At 35.5% G+C, this 24038-nt stretch overlaps 2 protein-coding genes across 4 annotated transcripts in view; one reads left to right on the forward strand and one right to left on the reverse strand.

The window, feature by feature from the left end:
• LOC128175875 (zinc finger protein 106-like) overlaps nucleotides 1-21856 on the reverse strand; it is a 23540-nt gene extending 1684 nt beyond the window's left edge. Inside the window, exons 1-18 of one of the 3 annotated variants that reach the window (XM_052841735.1) lie at nucleotides 21830-21856; nucleotides 14874-14922; nucleotides 14007-14127; nucleotides 13735-13793; nucleotides 13407-13574; nucleotides 10490-13104; nucleotides 10192-10379; nucleotides 9568-9619; nucleotides 6522-6658; nucleotides 4995-6200; nucleotides 4339-4550; nucleotides 3803-4031; nucleotides 3407-3532; nucleotides 2792-2908; nucleotides 2466-2654; nucleotides 1730-1792; nucleotides 1381-1500; nucleotides 927-1007 (exon numbers count right to left, since the gene is read on the reverse strand). In XM_052841735.1, coding sequence (XP_052697695.1) covers nucleotides 927-1007; nucleotides 1381-1500; nucleotides 1730-1792; nucleotides 2466-2654; nucleotides 2792-2908; nucleotides 3407-3532; nucleotides 3803-4031; nucleotides 4339-4550; nucleotides 4995-6200; nucleotides 6522-6658; nucleotides 9568-9619; nucleotides 10192-10379; nucleotides 10490-13104; nucleotides 13407-13574; nucleotides 13735-13793; nucleotides 14007-14111 — 5667 coding nt within the window. In that variant the 5' untranslated portion in view covers nucleotides 14112-14127; nucleotides 14874-14922; nucleotides 21830-21856. Of the gene's footprint in view, nucleotides 1-926; nucleotides 1008-1380; nucleotides 1501-1729; nucleotides 1793-2465; nucleotides 2655-2791; nucleotides 2909-3406; nucleotides 3533-3802; nucleotides 4032-4338; nucleotides 4551-4994; nucleotides 6659-9567; nucleotides 9620-10191; nucleotides 10380-10489; nucleotides 13105-13406; nucleotides 13575-13734; nucleotides 13794-14006; nucleotides 14128-14873; nucleotides 14923-21829 lie in introns of all 3 variants that reach the window. The other 2 variants (XM_052841736.1, XM_052841734.1) reach the window with 2 other exon arrangements.
• Nucleotides 21857-22681: 825 nt separating this feature from the next.
• On the forward strand, nucleotides 22682-23459 carry LOC128177849 (uncharacterized). The gene is made up of 3 exons (XM_052844736.1): nucleotides 22682-22990; nucleotides 23103-23156; nucleotides 23255-23459. Exons 1-3 carry the CDS (start codon nucleotides 22697-22699, stop codon nucleotides 23396-23398), a joined length of 492 nt encoding a protein of 163 aa, XP_052700696.1. The 5' UTR covers nucleotides 22682-22696; the 3' UTR covers nucleotides 23399-23459.
• The last annotated feature ends 579 nt before the right edge of the window (nucleotides 23460-24038 follow it).

Raw genomic sequence — 24038 nt, forward strand, 5'->3', positions numbered from 1 at the left:
AAACTCAAACATAACATTGTGAATGTGAACAGACTCTATAAAATCACTGCAACTATATGTGTGCGTGTATTTTATCCTGTTGAATTTCCATGTACAAAGTACAACTATGCAATGAATTATGAAATGGTAAATTTTGATTGAAAATAACGGAAAATGCACAAACAATAATATGCAAAATATGATTTTTTTTTTAATTCACTAGGCAGGTCTCTTTAAAATGTGTTCATGAGAATAGTTACTGCAGAAATTTATAATATCTCTAATACATCTCTCTCTCTCTCTCTCTGTAAAATAAATGTTTAAAAAAGCCAACGAATACATATGCCAATTCAACACAAAAAGAAAGGGAATCATTTTACAATGATGTACTTGAAAACAGCTGCACAGGTAACTATCGAAGCCATGTTCAGTGAGGTGTGACTATCTCGTCTAGCCACTGGTCAACACTGTCGGTAAAACTTCAAAGTATGAAACTTACAGCAGAGTGTTTGTAGAAGCTTCTCTGAAGAATGTAGCACGAGAAAAAGATGCGAAAGAAATTTTTAGGCTATCATGACACAAAAAGAGCAGATTTTATGCCTCTGTGATAACAATGACGATACACTTTTCCTTCTAGGAAAAATTTGCTGTCGGGGAGAAAAAAAAGATCTTTTTTGTAATTTTATTTTTTTTCTAAAAACTCAGAAAACCGAGCGGCGGGTTTGTAAACCTAAAAATAAAAAAATGCTGGCCTTAGGTGTATTGTACAAATAATAAAACATGGTTAGATGTATTGTACGTGTATTGTACAAACACTGAAACATGGTTAGGTGTATTGTACGTGTATTGTACAAACACTGAAACATGGTTAGGTGTATTGTACGTGTATTGTACATGTTCACGTGTGTATAATCAAACAAAACAGCTTTCTCCTTTAAAACTCTCACCATTCCATCACAGATTGTCATTCTGATGATTAGTCCATCCTCTGCCCCTGCACCATAATAAAGCCGCTGCAACTTTCGATTCTGTAAGCAAAAACCGGAGTTTCGTTATTCAATGATGAAATGATTGTTTTCTTCCTTATGAGAACTAAAGATTATAGTTTTCGCTTGATTAACTCCAATTTGAGAAATAAATGAATGAGTAAATAAATGAATAAATGATTGTTCTCCTTCCTTATGAAAACTAAAAATCATGTGTTTATTCATGGTTTTCACTCGATTAACTCCATTTTGAGATACTTTTTTAAACAAAGTTGAAAAATAAATATACTTTTTGAAAATTCAGTAGTTCAATACTAATAGCTGTGGAATTATTACATGTCTTATTCAATGTAGATATATCTAGCAAAATTACAATCTGCATGTACATCAATATGATCTTGGTACCAACACGTACTGTTTTGTTGTAACATCGGATGAGTCGGTCATACGAGGCACAGAACAGCTGGTCACCATGGGTACAGACACACGACACAATTCCCCCAGCCTCTGTGTATGTCCACAACAGCTCACCTGTCTGTAAAGAAACAGGTAAACTCCATCACTAATGTATCATACAATACATCATAAATGCATTTACATTATAGTAGGTTCATGTAACTTTCATAGTATAAATACTTATATATTTGTTTTTGTAATTTCAATGACTTTAAGATTGTATTCATACAATAAAAAAAAATTAAAATATGGAACCCTAAAAAATTAGACTAATACAAGTACAACTTACTGATACAAGTACAACTTACTGATATATTGTGTTCCATCACAGTTTTGTCTCCGGATCCACTAAACACTAGGTGACCATCAACCTTTCAAGTGCAGAATTCAACTCATCATCAAAGTACATGTTTATGGTCTGGATATTTTTTAATAATTTTTTTTTCTAACAAATGTCGAATGAAATATATATGAATGACTGATCTGTTAGTCCTCGCCCCCTGAGGTTAAACCTCCCTGGCCCTGGGTTACAGCCACCGGCCACTGGTAGCCAGGTACCCCAGGGGTTGTATACAAGCCCTCTTGGCACGACAAGCCCGATCAGTCACAGACAGTGAATGTTCTCATCATAGACATTGTAATCCACTGGAAGTGCCAGTCTAAACTGTCTGCACAACCAGCACTAAAAACTACGTGTATATCTTCAAACAATTAAATAAACCTAAAGTTAAAAACCTTGCAGTCAATTCAACAATTAAATCTCAAACTGCATAAAATGTCCTAAACTCCAACTAGATACAGAGATATATTTTATAAAGCAGAGTTTATCTGACCTAATTAAAATTGGATTCTTTAAATCCACAACCATTTTATGTATATCTAACTTCATCTTGAAAAGGGTTGTATCAGAGCATCTTCTTGTAAATGAAATCTATAGAAGTTAAACTCTTTATTTTACATATGAGAACCATCACTGGCTGTGAGAGGGGTTTCAATCTTCATGTAGTTCTATACACCTCACATCAAAGTGAGCTACTGTCATACCTGCAGGGAGAAGGGAGTTCTAGTGTGACCCTCCAACATTCGGATCAGTAAACCAGTACTGCTGTCATACACATAGATAATAGCATCAAAGGAGGCCACCAGAATCACTCTTCGAACACCCTCTGTGGCAGAGCAGATTCGGCTAATAGATCGGTCAGCACAGTGGAATGTGTCAAGGACTTTATCATTCTACAAAAATAAAGCATCATATAATTTGAAAATAACTTTACAAAAGTCCACTTCTTTCAAAATCTTTTTTAAATCTCTTTCAAATATTGAAAAATCAGTTTACAAAAACTCAGTTTATATAAATATATAATGTTGACCTTTAAAGACATCACAACAACAGTTCCACAGTCTGTGCCCATGTAGAGATTTCCCCAGTTTTCGTGGAAGCACTGTGGTTTTCCTTCAGTTGGTTCAACCTTAATTGGCCTCTTAGTCTATAACAAACAATAAAATGGGTTTTTTCAATTCATCATTCATTTCTGTCCTTTCACAAGTAGGTATCAGTAAGTTACATTTAAAATATGAATGAAAAATAGAAGTTTGCATTTCCTGCATATACAATATCCATGTTTGTTCATTATGCTTACATGACAATTACCCTGGTACATTACATTCTGGTAATTCAATGCTTACATTACCCTGGTACATTACATTCTGGTAATTCATTGCTTTTAGAACACACAGTATCTACTGTACTAAAAATCTGGGATAACAAACATTTACTGTAAATGTATTGCATTTGGCTGTGTATTCTATTTAGTGTTTTTTGCGGAAAACAGTGTCCGCTAAATCAAGTACATTGCCAAATGTAAAACATATAAGAGGATAAATAGGTACATTCAGAAGTGCGCTACATCAAATCCACGCTGACTTGTTGTAAACACATAATCCGCCAAATATTGTACGCGCTAAATATAGTAAGTTTACAGTACCTTGCAGCAATAAGAGAGAAGCATCATTTCATTCGCCCCCACGTACAGTCGGTCTGTGGTCTTGGACACCAGGATACAGCTCACATCGTGACTCATTGTATTGAATTCAAAGTCCAACTTACCAGTCTAGTGTAAACACAAGTTAATAATGTTAACTCTCAAGCATAAGAATAATATCGATCTTTAGTTCCAATAAAGTTTACCATATGCAATATCAGTATCTGAGATTCATTTCATAATTAAATAACAGAGCTAGAAATTAATTCAATAATTTCATCTCAGCTTTTGTCTGGTACATATATTACAAATCATACAAGTTTTTAAACCTGTGAAGATATTTTTTTCCTACATTCATAGGACTTTATCAAAATGATCAGTGTGAGTGCAGGTCCATACCTGAAGGTTGAACTTGTTGATGACTTTGCCTTGGTACGAGACATACAGGGACCCATCATGCACCTCCAGGCCAGAGATAACTTCCTTCGGCCCCGGGAACTGGACAGGGTCCCTCACGGTGGGTAGGAATAAGTCCTCAGGGGTCTGAAGAGCAGACAGGCCCAAGGTCGACTTCATGTTCTCCACAGCCTTCCTGAAGTTCTCCATCACTTCTTTGTCAAGGGACAGCCTTTGAATGTAGTACAACCAGTATACTATTGAGTTAAACATGAGTAATTTTAAAATTGTTCCATACATTATAAACACTGGCCATCACTGCTGCAAAATTTATAATCATCCTAAATGTTTTTTTTTTGCTGCAATGTCGCAACATTAACATTCCATATGAAACAATAAAAAAAAACCTAGTTAATACTTGACATAATGACTACTACCACAACGACCACAGTAGGTGCACAAAGTACTTATTAGAACTGACAACACTTGACACAGCCACTGGTGTCATACATGTTTTACACCCAACATCAGTGTCTCACCTCTCCCGGGCCTCTACGGCCAACTGTCGATTGTCCTCCGACTCCGATTCCAGCTGTACGTCCTCCAGTAGGCGGCGCTGTGGGTCCGTTAACACCACTTCCTGCTTGACACAAACCACCTGATCTGTGTCCTCTGACCCCGTCTCTACGAGCCCCGCCTCCTCAGAATCTAGTCCCTCGGCCCTCAGGGCTGCTGGGATATTACTGAGGGACTAATCAAAGGGAGCAGTGTTGAGAATATATTGCAGTGCTTCAGCGAGTTAAGAGGCGATAACAATATTACAATAGAATAACATATATCTTGGGAACACTTCCCTTAAATAAGTTTATGGCTGAAAATGACTATCCATGAATATTGCAATTCAAAATCTTCAGTACTTACATTCACAAAGCTTAAATTACATCTTATTTTTGTTTAACAAATTACATTTTCAGTTAAAATTCTTTGGAATCAAATTTTTTTATAACATTATCATTCACATGGTAAATACCTTATAAATTCAAATCAAGTGTTAACAAAAGGTGATTTCAAAATAATTGAAAAATAAACTGAAAAATTTTCCATACACCCAAATAAAACTTCATGCAGAAAACAAATAACTGAAACTTTCACATCTGCCTAAAAAGCACATCTAGGACTTAATCCAACCACCAACCTTAAATACCAGTTGCTGTTTAATTTCCGTTATCTTTGGAACACTATCCTCATCTACTGAGTGTCCTCCATCAGAGCTGGAATCTAGGACATAGTCTTCCTTCTGTTTCCTTGAGGAAGTTCTGTCCCTCTCTTTTTTGGTCCTCAACTTCTTCCTGAATGGTGATGTGCTTCGGCTCTCGTCTGCTGATCGCACTGTCTGCTCCTCTTCCCTTCTGACGCGAGTGTGCTGGTTTGTGGCAAGCTGTGGGCTGGAGTCTAGGTTTAGGTTCTGTAGTCCGCTGGAGCAGGACTTGACCATCCTGACCGGGGTACAGCTATCACTCAGAAGGGCGGGGTCCTCCTGAAGCGTTCTATCACTTCTTTCACTGTCCGAATCAGAATTCACAACCACGACATTCTCCTCGGACTTCTTCTTTGCCCCTTTCTTGTTCAGATTTGCATACTGTTTGATTTGTTCACCGAGCGAGCAGTTACTATTCACACTTTCGTAATTAGAATCACTGACATGTCCCCCCCGCAGACTCTTGGTCCCTCTATCTGCCGTCTTCTTTTCCACAGCAGCAGAAGCTGTCCCTGAACTTTCCTTGTCGTTTTTCCCTCCTTTAATAAGAGATTGAATCTGTTGGTAAGCATCTGTGTCTTTGTCCAGAACCACATAAGAAGGGCCCTGAGGTTTGCTGCCACTCTGACATTTTCCTAGCTGAGTCAGAAAAGCCTTGCTGTCCACACCCAGTGTCCCCATGTATCGCATGTTGAACTTCTTCCCGTCGCTGGCGCTGTCGTCACTCTCGCATCTCTTCTGACTGTCTTCTGATCTCAACGAATCCTGCCTTTGTCGCCTCATCACATTTGCCAGAGGTTCGTCATCAGAGTCTATATCCTCTGTAAGGTTTGATGTTTTGATCAAGGAATTCAGAGTTATGAACCCTGCATCTCTCAGTTCCGTACTGTGAGCTACATCTGTGCTAGTCTTTGAATCAGAACTCTCTGGCTTTTTGTTCACTGGGGGTTTAGTTGATTTTACAGGTTTTGGTGGAAGAGAGTTAGTGTCTGTCACTTTTCTAGCTGCTGCTGGCTCACTCATGATTGTTGTTTTCTGTACAGGACTGTCTGGACTGCCTCTAACTGCTCCTAACTTGACTCTGCTGTCTTCTTTATTACCTGGTTGATCTTTGCTCTGGGTGGGTATACCACCTTGAGTTCCCTGAGTTGAGGTAACACTATCAGGACTTATATACAATTCTTCAGGTTCCTTTTTAATAGAACCCAAATCCCTGGGTAAACTAAAATCTAATTTATTCTCAGTCTCCATGGAAATAGTTTCCTGTTGCAGACTTGAGGACAAATTTCTCAACTGAGCAAGAATGGAATCAGAAGCTGGGTGATTGAGGTTAGCTTGAACTGGGGAGTTAGCAGTGCCAAACGAAGAACCAAAACCCTGTCTATCGCGTTCTGGCTCTAGACGCTGGTTACGATTCAAAACATTTAACAAAGTACTTGAGTGAGGGTCATTTTTGGACGATACCTTGGGGGCAGGAGTCAGAGAACTGTGACCTGGGTTTGTGACCGTCCCGGTATCCTCTCGACCTTGACCCCTAGGTTGGTCTTCAAACTCCGAGAGCTGAGGTGTTGACTGCCCAGATCTCTGCTGGAGTCTGGCTTCTACAAATCAGGAATGTTTAACTATGGTAAACATGTAAAAGAATAGAAAGCAAACTAGAACTGTCCTAATGGGACTAATACCCCCGCAAGGCTAATTTCAAATGGGACAAATAATTGAATAATAAAAGTTTGGAACACATACAAAAAAATTTCTAGAATTGTAAAAAAAAAAAAAATTAGTCAACAAAGAAAAATTAAAATCAAAATTGTAAGAATTTCACTGTAAATACATATCTATAACAGTAATATATTTACAAATGTATGTATCTGATATATTTTTTTTAATTTAATTGATTTAAAGAAAAACCAACAAAATGACAATAACCCCTCCCTTTGCAGTAAATGGAAATACCGGTGGCCAAGCAATGCTCTTCTGTTGATAAAACTTTCAATATCTTTCTAATAAGAGTCTTGACAGATGCAATTAGTTGTTTCAAATTTTCCTCACTTTCTCCTATGGCACAATGGAACTCCATATCAGAAAATTAATCCCATAGGACTATGATTTTCTTTGGATGAGCTTGTTAAATTTAATAAACTCCCAAAACATTACCATAATTACCATACTATGTAAAAATATGTAAAAAGAAAATTTAATATTACAAACAATTTTAAAATTGCCAAAACACTACAATCATATCAGTAATTTTGAATTTCATTTAAATTAATGTCCAATAGGTCACTTCATCAATTTACTTGACAAATAAATTTAAACAACCTCTAAAAATAGTTTAACTTCTTTATTAATAATGATATTATTTATTTCCTTATAATGATAGAAATTTTGGTTTACATGAAACAGTTTTAAAATAGCCCCAAAACCATTACCCATTTTACAGATTATCAATTTCCCCTAAACACATGCTCCATCTCAACCATGGCTCAGATAATGGCTCCCTTGGGACAAATGAATTCAGCCACACTTGTCTTTGATGTTCTTATTAGCTCCTAAGAATTTATCATTTTGACAAACAAAAAACTTTGCATTGTCAGTTGATAGAATACTTATAAAAAATATTTTTTTTTAATTAATTAAGACATAAAGACAAAAAAAACCTCCATCTGGATGTATTTATATAAATATATGTTAGAGTGTTTTCTATTAATTAATTAATAAAATCTGTAAGGATTACCTCCCTTACTTTTCAACATTAGTGTACAATATATAGAATAAGGAAAATGAAAACTGTCATAACATCATTAAATCTTGTCTGATCTTAAAAAAAATTGCAGGTGCACATCTTCAGATGGTGTTCAACATATGTACAAATTTTCAAACTGTTCCATGCAGTAATAAAAAATTCTATAGGGGGGACAAAGTTGCGTCTACAGACAGACGGACAGACGGACGGACAGACAGACGGACAGACGGACATGGTGAAACCAATATACCCCCCTAAACTTCGTTTGCGGGGGTATAACTTCCAGGTATATGTATTCCTTAACAAAGTCATTTCCAACATACAGGTATGTTCCTCTATTACATAAACAAACATATACATATGTAAATCCTTTAATTTTCTTGTCCTTTTCCATAAACATATTTTTTATCTTTGAAAAAAAAATCTGTGAAATAAAATAAAGTATACTTCTCTCTCATTTGTTAGTTCCATACTAATATACATATACAGCAATTCAAGCAAAAAATAGAGCTAGAAATGTTGACTTTGACCTTTGGAATGGTTACTTATTACTTATATCAATTAACCCCTTCACAGTAACTGCGGTAATGCTCTTTTACAGGGCAAAATGACATAATTTGGTGAAATATGACGTAACATCAATTGTTTCATTTACGTCATTTAATTAATCAACCTACTAAAAATTTGGCAAAGTATATCCCCGTATACCCAAACTCCGTCACCATAAGCAGAAAACCTCCCGCATTTCTCTGTAAATTATTTTTTGTGGTTTTTATCATTTGCAATCACTAAATATAATCTGAAACAATATAATTTATATACGACTTTTATCACGCGTGCTTATTATATCTTATGAACCTAACTCCGTCACCCACATGCTCTATGATACGCCAGGGAATGAAGACACATTAACAATTTAGTTAAAACTCCATTTATATCTAGGCCAAGTTATAATAAGTTAAAATGGTGCATACAATTTAAATTGTATTTAATTTCATCGAAATGAAATGATCGCCAGAATAAAAAATGGGTCCTTGTAACAACAATCACAATGGCCTTTTCAGAATGTATGGATGCCGTTTGATTTATGTCCTTACATATTTCAAATATTTTATATCATTAACTAATAAATTACTTATTATATCATTTATTTATTACGTTTTAGAAATGTAGCATATTCTAAATAGCGATATACCGGAGATATCTATACCCTGTATAAGGCAAAAGTATCGGCATGAGCGATTTGACGTTATCATCAAGAGTAGTGCATAAAGGCTATTGCGGACTGAAAAAAATGCATTAATTACCTTAATCAAAAATGCATTTCATGTGAAATGTTTCATCTTGACCTCTCTAAAAATGGCTGACCACCGTAAATGGTCGAATGGGCCCGCATGCCAGAAAAATCGATATTTTAGTGCACTCGTGAAAAAGTTTTAGCTGATTTCACACAATTAATGGTGCATAAAATGAACAAGGTTTAATTCTGTTATTTTTTGACACATTCTTAAATTTAACCGTTGCAAATTGTTGACATTTGATTAATGATTTTTGACTTGAAAAAAATGACGTCATAATCGTACTTGATTTCAAACGGCGAGGAGTTTCCCGAAAGTGACGGAGTTAGGGTGGTGACGGAGTTAGGGGACTATGCGATATATATTTGCCCTACAAAAGAGCAATACCGCAGTTATCGTGAAGGGGTCTATATCTGACTGTACATGTATGATTTTGATAAATAAATCTGAAGGGAAGGCAGTTACTAACCTTGAAGAAGTCTCAGTCTCTGGCTACGGAGCTTCTCTTCCTCAGTCTGCAACTGTTTAAAGACACCAACAATGGGGGTTATTAAGTAATGGATTCCAGTAAAATAATGTAGATTACAATATTCATTTTACACCTAAATCAAGACAGTCCCAAAGTGTGACCGATGAGTGCTTTTCTCAAAAGCAAACTTTTCTTACCAACAGTCCACAAATAATTTCTCACCTATGATTCATAAGATTTCATACTATTTGACAGCTTTATTAGGTAAGCCTGTTGCTGAGGCATTTATCTTGTGCTTATCTGGTACATGAATCTTAACCAAGAAAACGATCTACATTTTATAAGTATGTGAATTTCATATTACCAGTGAAATAAAAAAAATTCTGACATGTACATTAAGGAAATTATCATAAAATACTAACAACAAAATATGCTTGTAGCCAAAAGTCTGGCAGTGCCAGGGAGTAAATAAAATATTGTTATAACCATACAGTTTACCATAAACTTTAACTGTTGAATTGAAACTGACTTGGCCATAAATATTAATTTATCATACTATGTACCAGTAAACCTTTTTGCTCTAACTGTTTTTTAAAACTAAGTCAAGAATGAACACAAACAAACCCGCAGCTTTTTCTCATTGTAACGGTTCAGTTGAATGGAGGCCTCCTCTATCACATTCCTGAAATACTGAATAAACTGGTCGGCTTCTGTCAGGTCTTTCCGCAGGGCTTCCTCCTTAACGCTTATGTCATACACCGTGTCAAAGAAACTCTCTGTGGACCGACCACTCTCCAGAGATGACAAAGAACCTTAAAAAGAGAAAATCTCTCATTTCATATTTAATATGAATCCTTTTTTCATTACAGTCCACAGATTTTTTTTTTTTTTTATCAATTTGAAGACTTTTTAAAAAATCTACCTGACAGACTGGGCAGAGCAGCATCCATTTGTGTTGATGATCTCCGAGGAAGCTGATCTGAAAACTGAGGCATTCTGGGTACTGAGACATTATGTGTTTGTATAGATTTTTCAGTCTCCCCAAGATTTGTGGTAGAAGTCACATGACTAGCCATTGTGTCTGGACTCCTAGAAGGTATTTGAGCTGCTTTCTCATACTCCAAATCCATGGGTTCAGTTTTTGTCATAACAGATGTAGAAAGGTCACTAAATTTCAAAGGCTGTGCTGAATCTTCTCTCCTTCTCAATGTGGTTCCAGTTCTATCAGAGTCTGTAGACAGTGTCCTCTGTCTTTCTTTTGAAGTGCCCTGTAGCACTCTTTCCAATCCATGATGCTGATCTCTTGCTGAAGCTACGGAATTAGGCACTGCTATACCATCATCTTTTCCTGATTTTCCTCTTCCACTTTTTCTCTTCTCTGAACTGGACATTAATGCCATCTCCAGGTCATTTAGGTCAGGGGTGGCTTCTGCTTCCATGAGCTGAGCAATCTGTATCTGTACTTCAGGGGACAGTTCTTCTAATCTCAGCTCCTCAATTCTACCATCGAGATTGTCATCATAACTCCCTGACAACTGGAGATTGTACCGAGGCAATGACAACTTCTTCTGAGACTGAGCATAAGACCTTATCATTTCAGCCAACTGTTTCCTCTCCTTCCTTGACCTTGGAGAATTCACCATTTTTAACAGAGCCTCAGTGTTTGGCTTTTCTTTAGGTTTTTTGGACGATGCAGAACTGATTTCTTCTCTGAGTCCTGGCTTCCTTGTTTCAACACTGTCTGGTTTTGTCGAGGTTTCTTTCCTGACAGAATCTTTCCCCGATTTCTCTGAATTCACTGATACTGATTTATTTGTGCTACTGCTCATGTCTTTCTTTCCAGAACTTCTTTCCAGTCCTAACGAACTCTGAAGCTTATCTATTTCGTTGACACTCTGTACACTTTTCTCAATGCTCTGCCTTATTTTCTCAATTTCTTTGTTGGGCTGACTTAGGTTAGTACTTTTACCATGACTAGATTCTTTTTCTGTATTTTCTTTAGCACTGGGTGCATCTGGTAGCTTCATTTCTTCTGTTAAAATGTGTCCTTTAACATATTCCTGACTCTTATCTTGCAGGTTTTTCAATTCCTGATTAATGTTGTCCAGCTTTTCTTGTTGTTCTAACTTCATTTTCCTCTCCCTCTCAAGTTTTGCCTTTTCCCGCTTTTCTCGGAGTTCTCTACACAGTTTTTCAGCCTTTTCTAACACTCCCTCCCCTCCCTTATCTTCCCGCCCTTTTCTATTTGACCTTTTGGGAGATCCCAGAGGTGATCCTTTACCTCCATTTTTCTTCTTTTTCTTTAATATGCCTTTTTTTCTCTCCTTGCTCCCCCCACTCCCTTTCTTTCCACTTGAGCCACTGGACAGCTCCTCCTTGTCTCCACTGCTAGTGGTACTATCTGCTTCATCAAAATGCTGGAAAGGTTTTCCTGTAATCTCCTCATCAGCAAATCTAATGTGAGTATTCTTAGAATCTTTATCTTGCCTGCTTGTGGGTTCATGGGAATGTGATGGTGAATTGTATCGCCTTCGTTTATTAGCTACTTTTTCACAGCTTTCTGACCTATTTCTACTTTCTCTTATACTTTCAATATATTTCTCACTTTTTGGACTTGTTGGTTTCTTGAAAGAAAAAGTAACTTCATCATCTATGACCTTTGATCTTACATCTAAATGCATTTCATTAATTTTCTCTTGAGGTCTTCCATTTTTCTCTTGAGGCCTTCCATTTTTCTTAGAATTAGATACACTTTCATTTTTAGCTTGTACATTGTTAGCTGGTTGGCGACTGTCCCTGGGTACATTTGCTGTATTCCTAACATTTCCATTTCTGAAGCCATGAGTTCTAGTATCTTCCCTTGGTGAATTATTTCTACTCCATCTGTTGGGATTTCTTCCTCTCCCTGAGTGATTGTCTTGGTATCTCCCAGATGGCTCTCCATACTGCCAACTCCTTTCAGGAAATCCAGAATTCTCCAACACATAGGGAGAGTTTGGGTCAGTATAGAAATCATCATTATATTGATTCCTGTAGTGGCCTTGTCCCCTATCATCTCTCATTCCTCTTCTGTCTATAGTCCAGCCATTACTTTCATACTGACCATGCATATTGTATGCTCCATTATCATGATAAGGTTGGTGGAAATTCTGATTTGGAGCGTGTGCTCCAAACTTTTGGAAGCCCATATTCCGATTCCACTGATTCTCTTGGTAATTGCCATAGCCTCCATTCCACTGGCCCCTAGAGGGCTCCACAAAGTTACTTCCTGTTCGGTCTACATGAAAATCATCATTGTGTGCCTGGTGCTCCCAGGGTGGGTGTCTGTACTGTTGCCCAGGATTCCGTCCCGGGAGAGAGAAGGACCTCTGGTGACCAGTCCCATTATTTCGGTTGTTAAGTCTTTCACTTCGACGTTTGCCAACATGTTTGTTCTTTTTTGCTTCAGGATCTGACAAATTATTGTCCCCATTCTTCTTTTCTTCATTGTTTATCTGTTTGTTCTGATATTTTTTCCTCTCCCTTTCTTCTTTCTCCCTAAAAGAAAGTTTTACATACAGTAAGTAGAAGAACCCTCATGTATCACTTCTACATGTTTATTTTAATTATTGTCTGGATAGACACATCATTGGGGTAAGTAAATCAGTAAGCCCTCTAGCATGTGAGAGTCAAAGAAAATGTGGAAGCGCTTGAAGGTAATCTCAAGGAAAATTGGTACAATACAACAGTGGGGCACATGTATTGTGGAGACTGACAATTTTTGCCAAGTCACCACAAATTACTATAATTTGCTGAGTCATTACATCTTTAGAACATTTATTAGTTCACCAGTCACTGACCTGATGCGGGCCATCAGGACGTCCCTCCCCATCAACAGGTCCTCCTCCTCCCGCTGTCGCCGGCTGTCCTCAATTGCCCGCTTGTGTTTCTCCTCGTTCAGATGCTTGCCGTATTCTATGATGTTGGCACACGTCATGAAACACAGAGTGCAGTTGTGAACACTACCCCTAGTTAACAAAGTAGAGTCATTGTTTACATGGAATAACTGTGTACCTGGGTAACTTTTTATTCATGGAAGTGAAAGTATTTTAAGAGCAAATTTCATTTTGTTCACTTTAACTATCCATGATGATTATAATGGTCACAATGAAGCACAAACAATCTTACTTTTTCTGTTTTTCCATCTTAATATGATGCATTAAAGACCAGTGATGATCTCTCAGTTCCTACAAGGATGAAAAAAGTTTAAGGTACATGTAATAGAAAATAGTTGTTAAAACAATTTATAGTAATTTGTTGATCAGAAAACCTCTTTAATATACTGAAACAAATTCTGTTATCATCATCTTAATCATTATCTTTATTGTATGAAAAATATTTCCTTTAAAAGGTATGGGAACATTTAAAATGATGAATTGTTTCCTCACATCCTGACTTACCACATCTGTTGTGTAGGATACATGGCATATATCACATGGGTGTTCCTCCCTCTCTTCCTGACTGTCAAACTCCATTGATACATTAACCATTCCAAGCTCAGCCATCGCCTTATCTGAATGACTGATTCATGCAACTTGAATTATTTGCTAGGCTTTGCATACATACATTAAAGATTAATATTACCTGCTTATTATTTTAATGGTTAATTTTTCTTGATGGATTTCTTAATCAAGGATTCTTTATCTTAAGTCTGGTATGGACTGTGAAAGACAGTGCTTCATTGTTTAATATGTATTCCACATGTCACTAAACTGTTCAGCTGCCTCATTATTAATTACTTTTCAATTAATGACAGATTGGTCACTCAGTGAGTAATTGGATGTCGTAATTAGTAAGAGTGTTAAAATTCTTTACAGGCAGGGTTCTTTTTTTTACTAAGGAACATCTAATTACTTATACTACATTACCTTAATGAACAATGACTTATGTTGATTATGTTCTTTAATTTCATAATAATAAGCAATGCAGTAACATATGATCATTTAGAAGATACATTACTTTTCTGCATTTTTTATTTTTTTTTACTCAATTTAACAAGTAGTTACGGTTTAATTTACCTTAAGCACAAATCATAACTCGATTGTGGAAAGGTTTATTAATCAGCGTAATTATAATTATGCTGATCCTTATTTTTAAATACCGTGACCTAAATGAAGTGGTCTGTTACCAAACATGTTTGTGCAGGTGTCATCCCATAAACACAGTTACTTGTTTGAAAGAAGAGTTCTAATTAATCACTATAGTCGAAATTCTTAACAAAGAATAATTTAAGAATGAATGCAAAGAATGCATATCGTTTAAGATACCTTTATCTTCAAGCTTTAACGTTTTTAAAATCCCCTTGGCACATGTTGTTTGGGTGGCAGGGGATAGTTTCGAAGGAAAGACCCGGTCAAAATTTTGAAATAAAGGGAGAACCTGGGGTTCGGCTGGTTATTTGAGGGGTATAAATTGGTAGAATATTTATTGCATTCATTTTGTGGATAGAGGAGCTCATGTCAATTTCATTGATATATGACACTTTATTATTGGTAGCACTTTTCATCCGATATGGAATGAAAATGCGAAACTGTGGCCAAAATTTTCACTTTCGGTTTTGTGCTTGAAAAGTAGGGTGGGTTCAGAACACGAAATGTCACTCGAAAAGAAGGTGATTGACCCCCCATCAATTGGTGATTATTTGCATGGGTATACATTAAGCTACCAATCCTATGGTAGTTTATGGCAGTTGCTCGGGACTGGAGCGTGGTTCTGGACCCGTGAAAATGTGAAAAAAGGGCCATTTTTCAGAAAATGTTGAGACTGTCCCTGGCTATTCTTTATAGTGCTATATGTAAGTTGTACTTGTTTTATTCTGAAATGTTTAAAAATTCTCAAGAGTCGGGACCATGTGTCCCCTGCATGCAAACCAATTTTAGCAAATTTAAAAATCCACTGAAAAATTAAATCACATATATGAGCACTATCTGCCTCACATTTCCTCGACCAAAAAAACTATCCCCTGCCACCTTCAAGAAAATGTCAAATTTTTAATAGGCTTTAAGTTTAACAACATGGGTACAGAAAAGATGTTCAATGTGTGTAAAATGGGAAACTGGCTGAATTTTTATGATTTCTCAACGCTGTGATGAGATTTAGGGGCCAAAATGTAGCAGGGGGTGGTCCTTAGAAAAAGTGCAATTTTCTAGTATTTTGGGTTTTTCCTTAAATTAAAACCCTTTATAGGCATATTATTAGTATTGAAATTAGATTTTGGGTTGAATTTGGATTAACTGAATAATATTGTGCCATTTTCATGAAATAAATTGACAGCCATGCAGTTTTATGAAGTTTTAAACCCTTAGATTTGATAAGAAATTGTAAAATATTGTTCTTTCTCAAGCTAAAACTGACAAAAAGTTGATTTTAGGGCTAAATATATATTTTACATGTGCTACATGTAATTTACATGTAATTACATGTAATTCTAAATAGTTAATATCTGCATTTTAAGTCATTATAAACAATTTTAAAATGTCTGATTGTCAAAAAAGCACCCCCCCCCCCCCCCTTCAATTTTCTTCACCGACAACCAAAAATAGCCTTTATTTCACATTTCTTTTGATAAAATCTCAAGCATACATAAAATTTCTCTCATTTAAAACAAAACACATATGTTTGGTTTCTTCTTTATTGAAAATATACCAAGAAAAATTGAATTTGTGTGCATTTTTTAACCATTTGTCATTTGCATGTATTCCCACCTCATTATGGGGGTGTGGTCATGATGATCAAATTTGGTATTTCTTTGTATGAAAAACATGTATTTCAATCTTTATAACAAATAAATCTAGATCTTTTGGTATTGGTTAAAGAATAAACAGAGAAATTAGGTTTCATCATCATCCTTTCAGCATATTTGGGGAATTACTCCTCGGGTAAGATGCCTGATTGCCATTTTCTAGGTACCTGTCCCTTTTGAAAAGATGAAAGGGAAGGTTTTGTGTTCCAAATAGGTTGCTTTTGTGTTCCAATAGAGTTTTTAAACCTGTTAGTACCATTTAGAAACAAAAAAGTTGATTGCAAGGAGTAATAATGTGTTTTTTCTTATTCCCATTTGCAGGGGGATAGGTGATACATATGAGTCGAATTCTCCTATATGTTGTTACTAAATGTGAATATTTCAATGTTTTTTACATCAGATAGGGATAAAGGTTTCTTGTTATAACTGATTTTTAAAGAAAAAATGTCTTTTGGATTGAAAGAAGTCATGATGTATCTTAAAAACCTTACAGAAACAGGTTAAGGTGATTCAGCCGGGAAAGGGGGTAATACTTAAACAGCCATAACTTTTTTATTTTTCAATGAAATCAGACCAAATTTGAAAGGTTTTACTCAGAATTGCATGAACTTTCTGATTTTAAAGTGTTTTAATTAGAGAGAAACAAACTCTAAAAGTTAAAGGTGGCAGGGGATAGTTTCGAAGGAAAGACCCGGTCAAAATTTTGAAATAAAGGGAGAACCTGGGGTTCGGCTGGTTATTTGAGGGGTATAAATTGGTAGAATATTTATTGCATTCATTTTGTGGATAGAGGAGCTCATGTCAATTTCATTGATATATGACACTTTATTATTGGTAGCACTTTTCATCCGATATGGAATGAAAATGCGAAACTGTGGCCAAAATTTTCACTTTCGGTTTTGTGCTTGAAAAGTAGGGTGGGTTCAGAACACGAAATGTCACTCGAAAAGAAGGTGATTGACCCCCCATCAATTGGTGATTATTTGCATGGGTATACATTAAGCTACCAATCCTATGGTAGTTTATGGCAGTTGCTCGGGACTGGAGCGTGGTTCTGGACCCGTGAAAATGTGAAAAAAGGGCCATTTTTCAGAAAATGTTGAGACTGTCCCTGGCTATTCTTTATAGTGCTATATGTAAGTTGTACTTGTTTTATTCTGAAATGTTTAAAAATTCTCAAGAGTCGGGACCATGTGTCCCCTGCATGCAAACCAATTTTAGCAAATTTAAAAATCCACTGAAAAATTAAATCACATATATGAGCACTATCTGCCTCACATTTCCTCGACCAAAAAAACTATCCCCTGCCACCTTCAAGAAAATGTCAAATTTTTAATAGGCTTTAAGTTTAACAACATGGGTACAGAAAAGATGTTCAATGTGTGTAAAATGGGAAACTGGCTGAATTTTTATGATTTCTCAACGCTGTGATGAGATTTAGGGGCCAAAATGTAGCAGGGGGTGGTCCTTAGAAAAAGTGCAATTTTCTAGTATTTTGGGTTTTTCCTTAAATTAAAACCCTTTATAGGCATATTATTAGTATTGAAATTAGATTTTGGGTTGAATTTGGATTAACTGAATAATATTGTGCCATTTTCATGAAATAAATTGACAGCCATGCAGTTTTATGAAGTTTTAAACCCTTAGATTTGATAAGAAATTGTAAAATATTGTTCTTTCTCAAGCTAAAACTGACAAAAAGTTGATTTTAGGGCTAAATATATATTTTACATGTGCTACATGTAATTTACATGTAATTACATGTAATTCTAAATAGTTAATATCTGCATTTTAAGTCATTATAAACAATTTTAAAATGTCTGATTGTCAAAAAAGCACCCCCCCCCCCCCCCCTTCAATTTTCTTCACCGACAACCAAAAATAGCCTTTATTTCACATTTCTTTTGATAAAATCTCAAGCATACATAAAATTTCTCTCATTTAAAACAAAACACATATGTTTGGTTTCTTCTTTATTGAAAATATACCAAGAAAAATTGAATTTGTGTGCATTTTTTAACCATTTGTCATTTGCATGTATTCCCACCTCATTATGGGGGTGTGGTCATGATGATCAAATTTGGTATTTCTTTGTATGAAAAACATGTATTTCAATCTTTATAACAAATAAATCTAGATCTTTTGGTATTGGTTAAAGAATAAACAGAGAAATTAGGTTTCATCATCATCCTTTCAGCATATTTGGGGAATTACTCCTCGGGTAAGATGCCTGATTGCCATTTTCTAGGTACCTGTCCCTTTTGAAAAGATGAAAGGGAAGGTTTTGTGTTCCAAATAGGTTGCTTTTGTGTTCCAATAGAGTTTTTAAACCTGTTAGTACCATTTAGAAACAAAAAAGTTGATTGCAAGGAGTAATAATGTGTTTTTTCTTATTCCCATTTGCAGGGGGATAGGTGATACATATGAGTCGAATTCTCCTATATGTTGTTACTAAATGTGAATATTTCAATGTTTTTTACATCAGATAGGGATAAAGGTTTCTTGTTATAACTGATTTTTAAAGAAAAAATGTCTTTTGGATTGAAAGAAGTCATGATGTATCTTAAAAACCTTACAGAAACAGGTTAAGGTGATTCAGCCGGGAAAGGGGGTAATACTTAAACAGCCATAACTTTTTTATTTTTCAATGAAATCAGACCAAATTTGAAAGGTTTTACTCAGAATTGCATGAACTTTCTGATTTTAAAGTGTTTTAATTAGAGAGAAACAAACTCTAAAAGTTAAAGGTGGCAGGGGATAGTTTCGAAGGAAAGACCCGGTCAAAATTTTGAAATAAAGGGAGAACCTGGGGTTCGGCTGGTTATTTGAGGGGTATAAATTGGTAGAATATTTATTGCATTCATTTTGTGGATAGAGGAGCTCATGTCAATTTCATTGATATATGACACTTTATTATTGGTAGCACTTTTCATCCGATATGGAATGAAAATGCGAAACTGTGGCCAAAATTTTCACTTTCGGTTTTGTGCTTGAAAAGTAGGGTGGGTTCAGAACACGAAATGTCACTCGAAAAGAAGGTGATTGACCCCCCATCAATTGGTGATTATTTGCATGGGTATACATTAAGCTACCAATCCTATGGTAGTTTATGGCAGTTGCTCGGGACTGGAGCGTGGTTCTGGACCCGTGAAAATGTGAAAAAAGGGCCATTTTTCAGAAAATGTTGAGACTGTCCCTGGCTATTCTTTATAGTGCTATATGTAAGTTGTACTTGTTTTATTCTGAAATGTTTAAAAATTCTCAAGAGTCGGGACCATGTGTCCCCTGCATGCAAACCAATTTTAGCAAATTTAAAAATCCACTGAAAAATTAAATCACATATATGAGCACTATCTGCCTCACATTTCCTCGACCAAAAAAACTATCCCCTGCCACCTTCAAGAAAATGTCAAATTTTTAATAGGCTTTAAGTTTAACAACATGGGTACAGAAAAGATGTTCAATGTGTGTAAAATGGGAAACTGGCTGAATTTTTATGATTTCTCAACGCTGTGATGAGATTTAGGGGCCAAAATGTAGCAGGGGGTGGTCCTTAGAAAAAGTGCAATTTTCTAGTATTTTGGGTTTTTCCTTAAATTAAAACCCTTTATAGGCATATTATTAGTATTGAAATTAGATTTTGGGTTGAATTTGGATTAACTGAATAATATTGTGCCATTTTCATGAAATAAATTGACAGCCATGCAGTTTTATGAAGTTTTAAACCCTTAGATTTGATAAGAAATTGTAAAATATTGTTCTTTCTCAAGCTAAAACTGACAAAAAGTTGATTTTAGGGCTAAATATATATTTTACATGTGCTACATGTAATTTACATGTAATTACATGTAATTCTAAATAGTTAATATCTGCATTTTAAGTCATTATAAACAATTTTAAAATGTCTGATTGTCAAAAAAGCACCCCCCCCCCCCCCCTTCAATTTTCTTCACCGACAACCAAAAATAGCCTTTATTTCACATTTCTTTTGATAAAATCTCAAGCATACATAAAATTTCTCTCATTTAAAACAAAACACATATGTTTGGTTTCTTCTTTATTGAAAATATACCAAGAAAAATTGAATTTGTGTGCATTTTTTAACCATTTGTCATTTGCATGTATTCCCACCTCATTATGGGGGTGTGGTCATGATGATCAAATTTGGTATTTCTTTGTATGAAAAACATGTATTTCAATCTTTATAACAAATAAATCTAGATCTTTTGGTATTGGTTAAAGAATAAACAGAGAAATTAGGTTTCATCATCATCCTTTCAGCATATTTGGGGAATTACTCCTCGGGTAAGATGCCTGATTGCCATTTTCTAGGTACCTGTCCCTTTTGAAAAGATGAAAGGGAAGGTTTTGTGTTCCAAATAGGTTGCTTTTGTGTTCCAATAGAGTTTTTAAACCTGTTAGTACCATTTAGAAACAAAAAAGTTGATTGCAAGGAGTAATAATGTGTTTTTTCTTATTCCCATTTGCAGGGGGATAGGTGATACATATGAGTCGAATTCTCCTATATGTTGTTACTAAATGTGAATATTTCAATGTTTTTTACATCAGATAGGGATAAAGGTTTCTTGTTATAACTGATTTTTAAAGAAAAAATGTCTTTTGGATTGAAAGAAGTCATGATGTATCTTAAAAACCTTACAGAAACAGGTTAAGGTGATTCAGCCGGGAAAGGGGGTAATACTTAAACAGCCATAACTTTTTTATTTTTCAATGAAATCAGACCAAATTTGAAAGGTTTTACTCAGAATTGCATGAACTTTCTGATTTTAAAGTGTTTTAATTAGAGAGAAACAAACTCTAAAAGTTAAAGGTGGCAGGGGATAGTTTCGAAGGAAAGACCCGGTCAAAATTTTGAAATAAAGGGAGAACCTGGGGTTCGGCTGGTTATTTGAGGGGTATAAATTGGTAGAATATTTATTGCATTCATTTTGTGGATAGAGGAGCTCATGTCAATTTCATTGATATATGACACTTTATTATTGGTAGCACTTTTCATCCGATATGGAATGAAAATGCGAAACTGTGGCCAAAATTTTCACTTTCGGTTTTGTGCTTGAAAAGTAGGGTGGGTTCAGAACACGAAATGTCACTCGAAAAGAAGGTGATTGACCCCCCATCAATTGGTGATTATTTGCATGGGTATACATTAAGCTACCAATCCTATGGTAGTTTATGGCAGTTGCTCGGGACTGGAGCGTGGTTCTGGACCCGTGAAAATGTGAAAAAAGGGCCATTTTTCAGAAAATGTTGAGACTGTCCCTGGCTATTCTTTATAGTGCTATATGTAAGTTGTACTTGTTTTATTCTGAAATGTTTAAAAATTCTCAAGAGTCGGGACCATGTGTCCCCTGCATGCAAACCAATTTTAGCAAATTTAAAAATCCACTGAAAAATTAAATCACATATATGAGCACTATCTGCCTCACATTTCCTCGACCAAAAAAACTATCCCCTGCCACCTTGTTTTCGCCGCCATGTTGTTTAAAGTTAAGTCAGACGTCGACTAATTCGATAGAAATTTAAAACGACACTGCAATGTAAATTATTATAACATGTTTTATAGATAAGTTTATTTATGTTTAGAAAACAAGATAATTTGACTTGACTATCTAACATCGCTTATATTGGTGGAAGGAATTTCATGAGAAATAGGGATTGATTAGGCCTATAAGAAAAATTATCAATTTCTTGAGCATTATACATTATATTATTTATATACACTGTATATCATCATACATTAAAAAAGGGATCCATGTTTCCAATATATATTTACAAATACTTTGCTTTTTTTGTTAATTTTTTTTAACCAAAACTAAATATCACAGCACCCCCCCCCCTTTACACCCGCGCATTCGTCACGTGCTAAATATTTCAGATTGCACAGACTGATGTATTCGTTGCACACTGTTGTTAATCAATAAAAAAATATTTCATTATATTATTTTATATTATAAATTTTTAATTTACAATAGGGATGTAAATTCAAAGTTTTGCAAGATTACCATTTCTAAAACCTTGATTTTTAACACGCATGTCTAAATGACCATGCACGATATTCTGGAAAGAAAAGGGGTTTATCTGTTCTCCTAAACAAACGAATATTCAATGCATTGTACGTTTCAGATTCATTATATTGTAAATTGATTGGATATTTTCAGGAATTCCGCCTGCCTTGCATGCACTTGGTCAGAGTGAATATATTACCTTGAATGATAAATAATCACAACCTGAACCATATAAATACAGTGTACACGTGTATAACAACTCTTGCATCATAACTAACTATTTACCATCTCTGGTCCCTTATACAACAACCTCTATAGACCGATGACCTGTGATGTTTCACTTTCAAGAGATAAGACGTACAGCCCTACATTTGTAACAGGCACCGTGCTTCTACTTACACATACCATGATAGCCCGTTCTGTATTGCTTGTTCTAATTTCAGTAGGAACTGCCCTAGCATGCGGTCCACCCGGGACGACTCTAGGGGGGTTTTGTCCAATCGATGCCAATGACCCGTTGGTCCAGGAGATGGCCCAGTTTGCCGTGAGTACTCACGCCTCCAGGACTAATGCCGTCAACGATGGATCCATTTCTGTCGACCATGCTTGGTCTCAGGTACGAAACGTCTCTCATGAAAATTGTACTTTAACAGAAATCTATTCTAAATCATTTTAAAGATATAGAAATACACGACCTTTTCATCATGTTTCAATTTGTTCTCTATCAGGTTGTGTCTGGTTTTAATTACAAGATGACAATCACGACGAGATTCAACGGACAGGTACGGTGTACATCGATTCGAACGCTCTTTTTTAAATTCAACAGCACGATATTCCATTCATATCTCATCATTATCTGTATTTTTGATTTTGATTTTAGACCAATGAATGTCACTTTGTGGTGTATGACCAGTCTTGGACAAGTACACGTGAGCTCACCAATGACGAATGTCACGTGATCCATCATAAGCGCAACGCAATACGAGAAGGACATGGTCTGCTGTTGAAGGCACTTTACAATTAAATGAAATGTTGTAATTTGTACCTTATAATGACTTGTAAACTTGCATAAAAATCTCACCATATACATGGTTTTATATGTTAAATAATATTACAATTTATATCTTATTTATAAATATGTTAGTAAATATTAAGTATAAATTCATTTATTCAAAGCAAATCTGATATAGTCTATGGACCCACAGCCTGATACATGCTCCCTGCCATAAGTGAATATTATAAAAAGTCAATAACTGCTTGATCATGTTAGATACAATGTACATAGCACAATGATTATACACGTTCATGGAAATTAACACGCTAACACGTTAACTTTTTTAAAAGTAATAATTGGAGTGCATCATAATAAACTTGGTATGCGGAAATTCTTACCTGTTTACTAATATAATATTGTGCCTCAGACAAATTACTATAATATTGTGCGCAAACTGTCAGTGAGGCTTAACTATGAAACTATATACATATACATGTATACACAGTAGCTGCAATAATGTAGCCCTCTCCCGATTTTTTTTTTTTTTTTTTTTTTTGGGGGAGAGGGCTACAACTCCATAGGATCTCCGTAATGGTGCAAGTGCGGGAGTGATTCACTCCCGCAACGATTTCGTCTCAAATCGTATATAAATGACAATAACATCTGCATT

The sequence above is a fragment of the Crassostrea angulata genome, chromosome 3 (genome assembly GCF_025612915.1).
Source record: "Crassostrea angulata isolate pt1a10 chromosome 3, ASM2561291v2, whole genome shotgun sequence".
In the NCBI taxonomy this organism is placed as follows: domain Eukaryota; kingdom Metazoa; phylum Mollusca; class Bivalvia; order Ostreida; family Ostreidae; genus Magallana; species Magallana angulata.